The sequence below is a fragment of the Rhineura floridana genome, chromosome 4 (genome assembly GCF_030035675.1).
Source record: "Rhineura floridana isolate rRhiFlo1 chromosome 4, rRhiFlo1.hap2, whole genome shotgun sequence".
Taxonomy (NCBI): Eukaryota; Metazoa; Chordata; class Lepidosauria; order Squamata; family Rhineuridae; genus Rhineura; species Rhineura floridana.
Window position 1 is genome coordinate 187,695,448 of NC_084483.1, and position 12,002 is coordinate 187,707,449.

Genomic DNA, 12,002 nt, shown 5'->3' on the forward strand with positions numbered 1-12,002 from the left:
CTTTCAAATCTTGGGGAAGAAACATCCACTTCGTAATTAAACCCCACTCTGTACATGGGCTGAATGAAACTATAAAAGTCGTAACAGGGCAATACCTTTATTAAGGGAAGCTTGTTATTTTGTGTCATTGTAGTTGGCCGAATAAAGATATTGCCCCACTATGAATTTTTCCCACCGGCAATCAAGGCTATCGTTGCTTTTAATGACGCTATAGCTCCACTTCCGCTTCCCAATTGAGCGTGCGTGGCAAGTAACTGATGCCAAAAGCATGGGAGTGGGCACCAAAAAGATTAGTATCGTCTTTCTGTCCCGCATACGGCGAGGTTCAAATATAATCCGGAAGTGACTCTTACTGGGTCTGTTTTGTTTTACCTCTATCTCAGTGGTGTATGATATCCTCCACCGAGGCGCTCTTCTCCTTCCCAGGGCAAAAGGCGCTAAATTGGCCCTTCGTTCTGATTGGCTATTCTTCCGGCCAATCCCGAAATGGCCAGAATGCCTTATGCGGCTGCGCGGGGCAATTTGAATTTTCTTCGTTTTGCGCCCGTTATGATGGTGGACGTGGTGATGGCTTCCGTGGCTTCGTTTGCTCCTGTTGCCGAGGCTGTTATGGAGCCTTCCGCGCGCGCGCAGTGAGTAATTGGCAGGCAAAGACGCTTTCGCCTTCCACGGGTTCGTGACCCCTCGAGTCTCTTTTTTCCTTTCCCGCGTTTAAAGCGGGGAAATCCTGGCTGCCTAAGTCAGCCTAGAAGAGCTCTTTCCTTACCTCTGAAACCTGAATGGATGTGGGTCGGTGGGGTTGCGGGCGGGCTACGGCGGCGAAGGGGCAATTGCTCTCTGCACATCCGCAGAGGCCGTGGCAATGGAAAAACTGCTCTCTGTGCGTGCTCAGAGGGAGCTGACCTGGCCGGCCAGCAGTCGAGCTAATCGGCAGTCCCTGTTCATGTACGCATCGTTTGCAACGACTTTTTACGGATATATTATGTACAGCTTTATAGTACTAATGTATTTTTAATCTTCAACTAGGGAGGGAGAACGAACCGAGTTATAGCTCATCTTTTTGTTCTGTCAGTGAACTCAATGTGAGGTTCTAAGATGGTCTGCCAAGCCCCAAATCTGCTTACCTTCAGCAAATGGCTGCAATATTGGATTCCTGCATTGCGCAGGGGGTTGGACTTGATGGCCTTATAGGCCCCTTCCAACTCTACTATTCTATGTGGTCTTAGCCTATGTTCGCATAAGGATCACCTGGAATGGAAAAAGTTCAAGGAGAGGAAGAATGGAAAGTGGCTGGTTGATGAAGTGGCCCTGCTTTCCATCTTCCCCTCTGCTGGGACTTGCAGGCCTAACAGGTTTGGTAAGGTTCTGTACTACTTTGAAACCTGCCTGTCAGGAGACCAAAGTAGGACAGAAGAAAATAAGTAGACCCCCCCCACCAACCCCCTCCACCCTTCTATGGCATCATCATCATCAATTCAGGAAAAAAGATTTCCTGTGAGGATGAATCTGAGAGCCAAGACAGACAAGTTGCGGAACACAGATCTCTCAACTTTTAAATTTTAATGAAAGAGCATTCTAGATTGGATTGAGTCTGCAGGGCTGAGTTTTGTTTTGTTTTTAATCTCTCCCTCCCCATGCTGCTTTAACTGATCTACACTTCTCTCCACCAGCATCACCACCCCCTGCCAGCTGTTATTAGTCCTGGTTAGCGGTGGGGGAGAGATCTGATACCTGTATATTTGAAAGGTTGTATGAAATTGTCATGCCAGCCCCATTCTAATACTGGTAACATACCATTTAGTGCCAAATGTAAATATTGATGTGACTTCATCTGGTTTGCTTCACAGAATGTTTGAAACTCACATACAGAACTACAGCGGCGATGACCCACTTGATCCTTGGTATAGGTTGGTCTTCTCTTTGGCTACCCTCTATCGAGTCCAGATTCTAGCTATATTGTAAGGCAGACAATTGATTAATTCCTCTTCTCTTTAGATACATTCAGTGGGTAGAAGGGATGTCGGAAGCAGAAGGAAGACAAAAGTACATGCCGCATTTGCTGGAGCGGCTTGTGAAAACATTTTTAAGTGACAAGAGGTACCAGCATGACCCAAGATTCATCAACTGCTGTATGAAGTTTGTACGTATACAGGACAAAAGTAAAATGTTTTAAAAACGTTTGCATACGCTGAGCAGCAAATAGTAAATGGTTTTACGTGTTTTTGTTGTTGTTGATATAGTCTTTAATTCTGGAATTATAAAATGGGATATAATTCGCTTTGCATTAAGAAGAATCTTGTTTAGTGTTCCTGTTTATTTTTACTTGACTCTTCGTTACCACAGTGTCAGCAGCGACAGGAGTTCTTATCGAGCCCAGGCAGATAGCTGTTTTGCCACACAGTCTCCTGCATACCTGCTTCATATGTGTAGTAAAACTCTCCTTTTACCCTATGAAGCTGCCTTCTACTAAGACAGACCATTGGGGAAAGGTTATAGCTCAGTGGTAGAACATCTGCCTTGCATGCAGAAGGTCCCAGGTTCAATCCCTGGCATCTGCTGGTAAGGCTGGGAAAGACTCTTGCCTGAAACCCTGGAGACGGCTGCCAGTCAGTGTAGCCAATTCTGAGCCAGGCCGATCAATTGCCTGACTCTCTCTAAGGCAATTTCTTATGTTCCATTAGTCCTTCTCGCCCAGGACTTGTCTACTTTGACTGGCATCAGGTCTCCAGGCTTGGGGTGGGACCTTGGTTTGTGCCTTATTAGGAGTTATTTTAATTTATGTATTGTTGTTATTTTAATTGTATACGTTTGATATGCCGCCCTTTGGTGGAAGGGGTGTTATAAATAAACATTATTATTATTTCTGGTGAGATTCCTTCTGTGCACCTGCTGACAGAGATACTTCTATCCAGCTATACCAGGAGTTGAAATGGAAATCTGCATGCAAAGCAGGTATTCTGCCACCGAATTATGGACCCTCCACCACTTGGCAGGACGATGCAGGTGGCCTCATCGGCATGGGCTCTAAGATCTGCTGTTGTGTACCTCAACTGCTGTTGCCTGTTTCTTTGCATGTTCAGAGGAGTGAGCAGCTAAAATGTAGTAAGCGGAGGGACAGGTTAAAAAGCCCTTTACCTGCCTCTTGGTTCAGGTGGGTGTGAGTCAGTGGGCAGCACCAGCAGTGTTGGCCTCTCAGCCCCTTATGCTCAATTTGACATTAGGTTCTCTTTTAAAAATATACCTCTGCTTTCTTGAACAGTTTCTTTTTGACATTTGCAGAAGGCTAGTTTGCAAATAGTGATGGTGATGTTGGTTGTTTCTTCTGGCTTTGTAATGGAAAGTTATTGCTGCTAAGCTGACCTTTTTTTAAAAAATGAATGTGTTGATGTGCATTTGTCTGTGTCTTCTCTAGGCCAACTTCATTGATAACCCAAGTCAGTTTTATGACTATATGTACAGCCAAGGGATTGGTAACAAGTCGTCCCTTTTCTATTGTGCTTGGGCTCAGAAACTGGGCGTGCAAGGAAATGTGCCTCATGCAAGTGCTGTTATTCAGAAGGGTATTCACAATGGAGCACAGCCAATTGAGGAACTACATCAACAGTACAGGTATGTCTACGTCTGACCTGTGACTGACAAGCTGACTTTGTACAGTAAGACAGTAGAGCACGGGTGGGGAATCTTGGGCCCAGGGCCAAATTGTTGAAAGTGGGGCAAGAGCAACTCCTGTTTGGGTTCTTCTGTTTGTATTCCAGAAGGAATACAGGCGGGCCCCGCTTATACTGCAGGTTCCGTTCCGGACCCCCGCTGTAAAGCGGAAATCGCCGTAAAGCAGAACCCCATTGAGTATAATGGGGCACGTCGTGCGAAAATGCTGCAAAAGCGGCTTTAAAATGGGGAATGAAAGCCGCCGCATTAGCGGAACGCCGGGAAGTGAAGCGCCGGGAAGCGGGGCCCTACTGTATAGAGTTAGGGTCCTCCAGCTGGCTAGGCTTGCCTACCTTTACCTGTGCTGTTCTCTACCTAACTTCCTTCCGTTGTAAACTGATATGCTCAGGGAAGCTGACTTGCCCCTCCTTCTTTTGTCTTCTTCGACTGTCCAAGGAGACAGGAGACATCTTTGTCTTTGCTCTCTCTCCTGAGCCATGAGGGCAATACCCAAGTGTGGGCATTGCGCCGCCAACTTAGTTAGTAAGAACTAGGTATGCCTTTCCTATCTACTATGTGTTTCTATAAATAAAATATCTTTTCTTATTTTACTAAGTCTTAAGTCTCAGTGATCTAAATGCAGGGTAAAAGCCTCCTTCTAAGGTAAATACACATACTGGCACACATGCAGCTCAGACCGCTGAGGATCTCTGCATATATATTTCCATAACACAGATGTGGCCCGCCAGGGCGCTCTCACTGGCCCTTGAGACTCTCCCTAGGGCACACCCCTCACAGTTCCTGTTCAAGTGCTTTTGCCTGGCTGGAATGTGTCCTTGAACTGCGATAATGCCTCTTGCTTGGCTGAATGGAGAAGTCTGTGTGAATTAATGCGTGCAGAAATCTCTCGCTTTTGTATCCTGGAATGTAGTCTTAAAGAGTTGCCTCCATTGCTTGCCCCCTTGTGTCTCTGGCCCCAGCCCCCACTGGTGTGTGGCCCCTGGAAGGTTTCCCTGAAGGATGCAACAGCCTGAAAAAGTTTCTCCTTACCTCCAGCAGAGCATAACGGCCTTCTTACATACAGGAGCCGATCTATGGATATAGCTGTTATATGCATTTTGGCCTCCTTAATGGGCTGTTAACCCTCCCCATAAAATTGTATGCAAAATGCAGTTGGTCCAGTGAAGAATGACAAAATTGCGGTAGCTAGGCAGCAATTAGGTCTGTAAAGGTATAATCCTGTATATGTCTAATAGGAACATACGGCTATGTAAGTGGAGACAGAATTGCAGCCTAAGACTGCAATCCAGTACACAATTAGGGAGTAAGGTCAATTAAACACAGAGGGCTTTTGGAGTAAGAGTGCATAGGATTGTCCCCTCTATGATGAGCTTCCGCCGGGCCTTGAAGACCTGGCTCTTCAGGCAGGCTTTTGGGGTGGGTTAGATTTTATCTTCGTTGTTTTTAGATTTTTAATGTCTATTGTATGCCTATGTTGTACGTCACCCAGAGTGGCTGGAGAGCCAGCCAGATGGGTGACAAATAAATTCAATAAATAAATAAAAAGAGGACTCTGTCGATCCTTTAAAAGTGGATCCTGATCTTGTCAACTCCTCATGTTTGTTACCTTTCCTTCCATTTGTGATCCTGTTTAATGTGCACATAACTTCAGAAAGAGATAAGTTTCACAATTTTCCTTTAAAAGAATATTATGGTCAGCTAGCAGTTCAGGGTATGAAAGTAAAGAGAATTCCCTATGTTAAAATGGGGCTTATTCATAGGATTGTAGCCTAAGATAACATTTTTAAAGTAGGAGAAAATGTATCTGAATGAATTGGAAGATTAGAGAAATTAAAACAGAACAAAACTGGCGAAGCACAGAACGGGTGGAAGACTGACTTGGGCCACATCTGTACCATACAGTGAAAACACTATCTCCAAAGAACCTAGGGAACTGTAGTTTGTTAAAGGTGTTGAAAGTTGTTAGGAGACCTATTGCCCTCCCAGAGTTATTATTATTATTATAATAATATTATTAGTCGCCCATCTGGCTGGTTGACCAGCCACTCTGGGCGACGTACAAGATAAAATACATTGAACATTAAAAAATTAAAATTTAAGAACCCAACAGTAAAACTTAACCCATTCCAAAGGCCTGCTGGAAAAGCCAAGTCTTTAAAGTCTGGCGGAAGCTCATCATAGAAGGGGCATGGCGGAGATCATTTGGGAGAGAATTCCATAGGGTGGGGCCACTATTGAAAAGGCCCTCCCTCTGGTCCTCACCAGCCTAGCTGTTTTAACCGGTGGGATCGAGAGAAGGTCTTCTGAGGCTGATCTTGTTGAGCGGCATCCCTGCTGATGCTGGAGGCGCTCCTTCAGATAGACTGGTCCAAAACCATATAGGGATTTAAAGGTTAAAACCAACACCTTGAATCGGGCTCGGTAAGCAACCGGTAACCAGTGCAATTCTTTTAACACTGGAGTGATATGATCCTGCTGGCGGCTGCCTTTGATCAGACGAGCCGCTGCATTCTGTACCAGTTGCAACTTCCGGACCGTTTTCAAGGGTAACCCCACGTAGAGCGCATTACAGTAGTCTAGGCGAGAGGTGACCAGGGCATGTACTGCTGGTGGGAGCAGATGGTTGGGAAGGTAGGGGCGCAGCCTCCGTATCAGATGGAGATGATACAGCGCCGCCCGGCTCACAGCCGAAACCTGAGCCTCCATGGACAGCTGGGAATCAAGGATGACCCCCCTGGGAAGAGGGTTTAATTGTCAAACCACTTTGCCAATTGTAGCTCCATGAGGGAAATAGGGGACTCCTAACAACTCTCAGCACCCTTCACAAACTAGTCTTCAGGGTTCATTGGGAAAGCTGTGACTGTTAAAGAGCTTTACATGCATTTTGGATGTGGCCTTGCAGATGACCTTGCATATAAATAGTTCAGCAGTAATTGGCACAATTGCTGTGAGAAAAAGTAGTCGTTTACTGAGATTTTTCAGATTTGTCTGATTGTGTGAACTAATAAACTAGGAATTACAAAGACCATATGTGCTGCTTCTGACTGTTAAAAAATGCTGCATTTCTTGACAATGGTGAGGCTGAAAATGGGGCTTAAGAGTTAAAGGCTTTCATACAGTGGCTGGCATGTGAGGTGAGCCTAGTGCTTGGCAATTCTGTTGTGATAACTGGAGAGTATGTAGGAGATTAGGCAACAATTTGAGTGTGACTGGCTGTAGAAAACTATACTGTTGTGTGATTTGCTTTTAAGCTCTCTTTAATAATACAGCAGTTTTAAAATTTCTGCTCAAGCTTTTACATTGAATCTTATTTAATACAGAAGTATCTGACTTGTTTGCCTTTCATCGCCATTGCTAGTTACTCTCTCTTTTCTGCAACCTAGGCTGCTACAGAGTTGCTTACCTCAGACCCAAATTTCAAATCAAGGTGAGTATACTTCTATTCTATCAATGTAGTAATCTAATAACTTGGATTTTTAAATTTAGGCATTTCTTCAGAATTCCTGAAAGTAAACTTAAGGATTCCTTCCTTCAAAGAGAAAACTGTAACAGGTTTAATGTAAAACAATTGCAGCTCTCTCTGATTTTTATTTTTATGTGCCTTTCTCAGAACTAGAGTTCTCACTGATGTATAGCAGAGCACTGAAGTTCCTACATAATCTACCATTTTTTCTTTTGGATGTTGATAGTTAGGATCTTGGAGGCTGGAATATTTATGGATGGAAACCTGGGTTTTGACTGTTGTGTTGAGCTTCTTGTTATGCCAGCTGTACTAAGACAGAAGAGTACAAAGTGTGAAGCATTGGAATGGGTTTTGTGTAAAACAGCGTTAGATATCCTTGACTTTGCCACAGTCTAATGTCACAGGAACAGACTTCTGCTTCACCTCCTGACCCCTGCAGTCCCTTCTGGAGTAGATTTTGGGGATGCCTGGTGGATGGCAGGAGGTAGAGAGGAAGAAGTCCCATGGCACAAGGGGAAGTCTGTTCTGCTGGCGGAGAGACACACACAACTAGACGTCACACAAAATATGTAGTTGACCTGGGCCGTACTTTGAAACTGGGAGTGCTGCAGCAGCTCTAAGGCTATTCCCGTCTGAGTATGTAGCCCTGAGCCGGGGAGCTGTGTAATTGTTTGGCTGTACCTATTTTTTGTTACAAGCCATGGCCGTGTGGAAGCAGGCAATGAAAGGGACGTGGCTTAACAATGGAAGGGCTGTAGCTGAGTGGTGGAGCGACTGCTTTGCATGCAGAAGGTCCCAGCTTCAGTTCCTGACATCTCCTGTCTGAAACCCTGGAGAGCTGCTGCCAATCAGTGTAAACTGAGTTTGACGGGCCAGTGGTCTGACCCAGGAAAAGGCAGCTGCTTATAGTGCTGTTTAGCGTTATCCGCCTTCAGTGCACCTGCTCTCTGCTTTATTTATTTATTGAATACTTTTATACTGCTCATCAGAAAAAACAACACCACCTCAGAGAAGCTTACAAAAACAAGAGTAAAACATACATTAACCCCCTTTCGGAACAAAAATAACCCAGGATCACAAATGTCAGTGAAAACAGAGTGCAATGTAGGATCCAGTGCTAATCGTCAGGGAAAGCCCGAGCAAACAGGTGACCTTTGAATAAGTGTTGGAAGCACCCAACAGTCAGTGACTCCCGAACGACAGGAGAGCGTTCCAGAGAGTAAATGGCACTACGGAGAAGGCCTTATTTCATGTTGCTGCCAGGTTACATTCCACGGGTTGCAGCACCATCTGGCAACACCTCCCAAAGATCTTAATAATCTCCTGGGTCTGTATAGGGGGGAGAGATGGATGGCTCTACTCTGGAACAAAGAGTTGGATTCAATGAGTTGGATATTTGTCTATTTGGACTTGATGTAATGGCGTGGGAACAGAGGGACTGTATCAAGCTCTACCCATATCTGTGTTTAAGGGCAGAGCTTGTTGAGGCGTGATGTTTGGGGTAAAAAATGGTCAGGGCCAGAACTGGACTAGGACACATGTTTTGGACAGGTGGGAAAGCACCAGTTGAGACCGTGTCAAGAGGAAGAGAAATGGGGTGGGGGGAGAGAAAAGCTTTGTACAATTACAATGGCATGGCTCCCAGTGTAAATTAACTTAGGGAAGGAAAGTTTCCTATTCCCTCCTGTCCCCTGCAGTCACGTGGGCCCCTTGAAAAGCCTTTCCAGAAGGTTAGGGGGCCCTTCTAGACTATATGGAGTGAGACACATGGGACTGCTGGGGGGGGACACAGGAAATCGCCCAGAATTGCTCAGTTTGGGGTGATTCCAAAATCCCCAATCCCACATTGTCTAGGAGGCTCACTCAAACTTCTGGAAAGGCTTCAGAGTGTGCAAATGGTTGCAGAGCAGGGAGGAGGGGATGGGAAATATTTCCTTCTGTAAACTTCCTTAACTTATCCTAAAATCTCAAGCCATTGAGGGCTGACTCTACTATTGTCATACCTATGCTCATGAAAAACTCCTGTGGTGCAACGGCATTGTTGTTTTTGCTTAACAGAAGCTTCCCCCCCCCCAATTCTATTCTACCCTGTTTTCTGCCTTCAGCAAGTAGTAAATGAAAGAGATAAGATTGTGATCTAAATCTCTACTTGTTTGAAGTGATATTTCTGTTTTGGTTCATTCTACACTGAAAATGTTCAGTATAGAGAAACAGACCAAGTTTTAGAAACCAGTTATTTCCCTATCATCCTGTGAAGATGGGTTTAGATCGGGGATGAGGAAGCTGTGGCCATCCAGATGTTCTTGGACTACAACTCTTATCATCCCTGACAATTGGCCATGCTGGCTGGGGCTGATGGGAGTTGGGAGTCTGATAACATCTGGGGTGTGTGTGTTACAGGTTCCCCATCTCTGGTTTAGGTAACAGGATCTGCTTTTAGTTTTCTAATGGTGTTTTTTCTTTCTTTCCTGTAGTTGGTGTCTTGCAGCCAGTTAACCCCCAGCTGTTGAATCAAATGGCTTCTAAAGATGACCCAGCCTGTTTTTACCAAAGTCAGGTATGTAAAAATAAGTCACCAGTGTTGGATATAAGAAAAGGGGTGGTGCAGGAGAGTCTAATTTTCCCCTTGCATCCTTCTTCATTGAGTTAAATGGAGATCAGAAAGATCATCTGTTCACTCTGTTGTGATTTGTAATGGAAGCCACCTCCCCCCCCCCCCGTTTTTGCTGTATATTCCTTCATGGCATTACAAATTAGTATTTCAGTACAACTGTATAGAACTGTTGTGTACTTCCATAAATATCTGTTAAGATCCATCTTGCCCAAAGCATTGTCAAGTATTGTCTGGGTAGAAATGCAGGCAAATTAAGTTTTCTTTGTCTTGAGAGATTTTTAAAAAAAGTTTAAAGTGTATTTGGGTTAATGTTGGCAAACCATTTATTGGAAGACATTGAAGATATTAGTTAAATATGCATGAAATAATAGTTCAAATTCCAGACTTCTCTTCCCCACTCCCTGAGATGCATAGATATCACACTGAGCTCTTCTGAGTCTTGCTACCAAAATGGCCTATAAATTTACATAATGTGTTCTATGATGTTACAGTTCTATAGTATTGATTTTTATATTATGTAAGGTTATATATATTGCTGTATATTGTCAGATGAAGAGCAATCCAGAAATTAAAATAATAATACTATAAACAATGGCTGAGATCTAATGCTAAACGATGGTTTAGTACTGTGTTCATGGGTTTAGCATTATGTGCACAAGTTTCAGGCTTCTTGTGGCTGCACTGGATGAAGATTGGAAGCTTTTACTTGTGTTTTCAACTATCTATGGTTTGTTATGTCTGAACTCAGACAAACATTGGTTAGTCTTGGCATGCTTCCCTAAACCATACCTAACTTCAAACAGTGGTTTCTGGCCCTGGCTTCTTTTTCCCAAATTAATCATCATTCAGATTAACCACAGTTTGACCAGGTTCAGCCTTAATGACAAACTATGGATACTTGAAAATGGAAGCAAAAGCTTCTGGTCTTCTCCTTGTGGCTATGCTTAGTAAGGAGGGACAACTCATGAGCCCAAGGCTTGTTCATGAAATGCTAAACCATACATCTGAACTTGGACAATTTGAATTCTGTTCCCTGGCACTTAACAAATTTAGCCATTCAAGTATACTGGAGTCTTAAGCTTGGATCCAAAGATTCTATGCAAGACTGTTACCAATTTCCTCCCCCATCTGCAGTCTTCTGACACCTGCTCTGGATGCTTAATTATTATAAGGAATGTAGGGTCCCCCAATCCACTTAAACTGATTTTCAGGGGACAAGTTGCATCTTGAACCCTTATACTGAGCTATAGTTGTTGTCTTTTCACACTTCTCTTGCCAGTAAGTTCAAGGTTCTAGTCTTGGTGTACAAAGCCCTATACAGCTTGGGACCAGGATACCTGAAAGATCATCTTACCCCTTATATACCCAGTTGATCACTGCGCTCTGCAGGTGAGGGCCTCCTGCAGATACCATCTTACCAGTGTTGCAGAGTAGCAAAAAGCACCTGAGTGAGCTTTGTGTGTTTGAATCCTTGCTAAATATTACACCTTCCCTGGAGTTAGTTACACTGTGACTTTAAGCTTCAAAATAAGAAAGAGCTACTTTATTCTGGAAGTACATGCTTGATAGGAAAGAGTTCTACAGCTAGCTAAGTAGCTAAGTTGGAGATGCCAACACTAAGCCTAGTGTTTGCCCTCATGCTGTGAGGAGAGAGACAAAGAGAAGATGTCCTCTCTCTCTCTCTCTCTCTCTCTCTCTCTCACTCACACACACACACACACACACACACACACGAAGAAGAAGCTGGAAGATGTGGTCAGCATCCTAAGAATAATGATTTACACAGAAAGAAGAGTCAGCAGGAGATCAAAGGATAGGAATAGCCTAGGAATCAGGAGGTCTCCTCTCTATCTACCCTTTTTAACCCCATGCAGACCAAACCCACCAGTTGAACCACATATTCCAACAACCAGGAGGTCCTTCTGTGTCACACAGGAAGCGGACCTTTTGTGTAGTGGCACCTACCCTTGGAATTTCCTCCCCTTAAGTATTAGACAGGCCCCATCTCTGTTATCTTTTCGGTGCCTACTGAAGACCTTTCTCTTTCAACAAGCCTTTTAAGTAGAAACCTTATCCCAGCCTGCATCTGTGTTGGAACTGCTTTTTAAAAGATGTTTTTGGGGATGTTTTGTTTTAATATATTTTAAAGTCTGTGTTTAAGATGTTTTAAAGTGTTTTTGTTTGCTACCTTGGGCTCTTTCTGGGAGGAGGGGTGGGATGTTGTTGTTGTTGTTGATGATGATAATAATAAAATTT

At 44.0% G+C, this 12,002-nt stretch overlaps 1 protein-coding gene across 3 annotated transcripts in view; it reads left to right on the forward strand.

Moving 5' to 3' along the window:
* The first annotated feature begins 420 nt into the window (after nt 1-420).
* Nucleotides 421-12,002, forward strand: part of BUB1 (BUB1 mitotic checkpoint serine/threonine kinase) — a 47,579-nt gene continuing 35,997 nt past the window's right edge. The window contains exons 1-6 of one of the 3 annotated variants that reach the window (XM_061625540.1): nt 421-632; nt 1,848-1,907; nt 1,996-2,140; nt 3,413-3,609; nt 7,053-7,096; nt 9,607-9,689. In XM_061625540.1, coding sequence (XP_061481524.1) covers nt 487-632; nt 1,848-1,907; nt 1,996-2,140; nt 3,413-3,609; nt 7,053-7,096; nt 9,607-9,689 — 675 coding nt within the window. In that variant the 5' untranslated portion in view covers nt 421-486. Of the gene's footprint in view, nt 673-1,847; nt 1,908-1,995; nt 2,141-3,412; nt 3,610-7,052; nt 7,097-9,606; nt 9,690-12,002 lie in introns of all 3 variants that reach the window. The other 2 variants (XM_061625538.1, XM_061625539.1) reach the window with 2 other exon arrangements.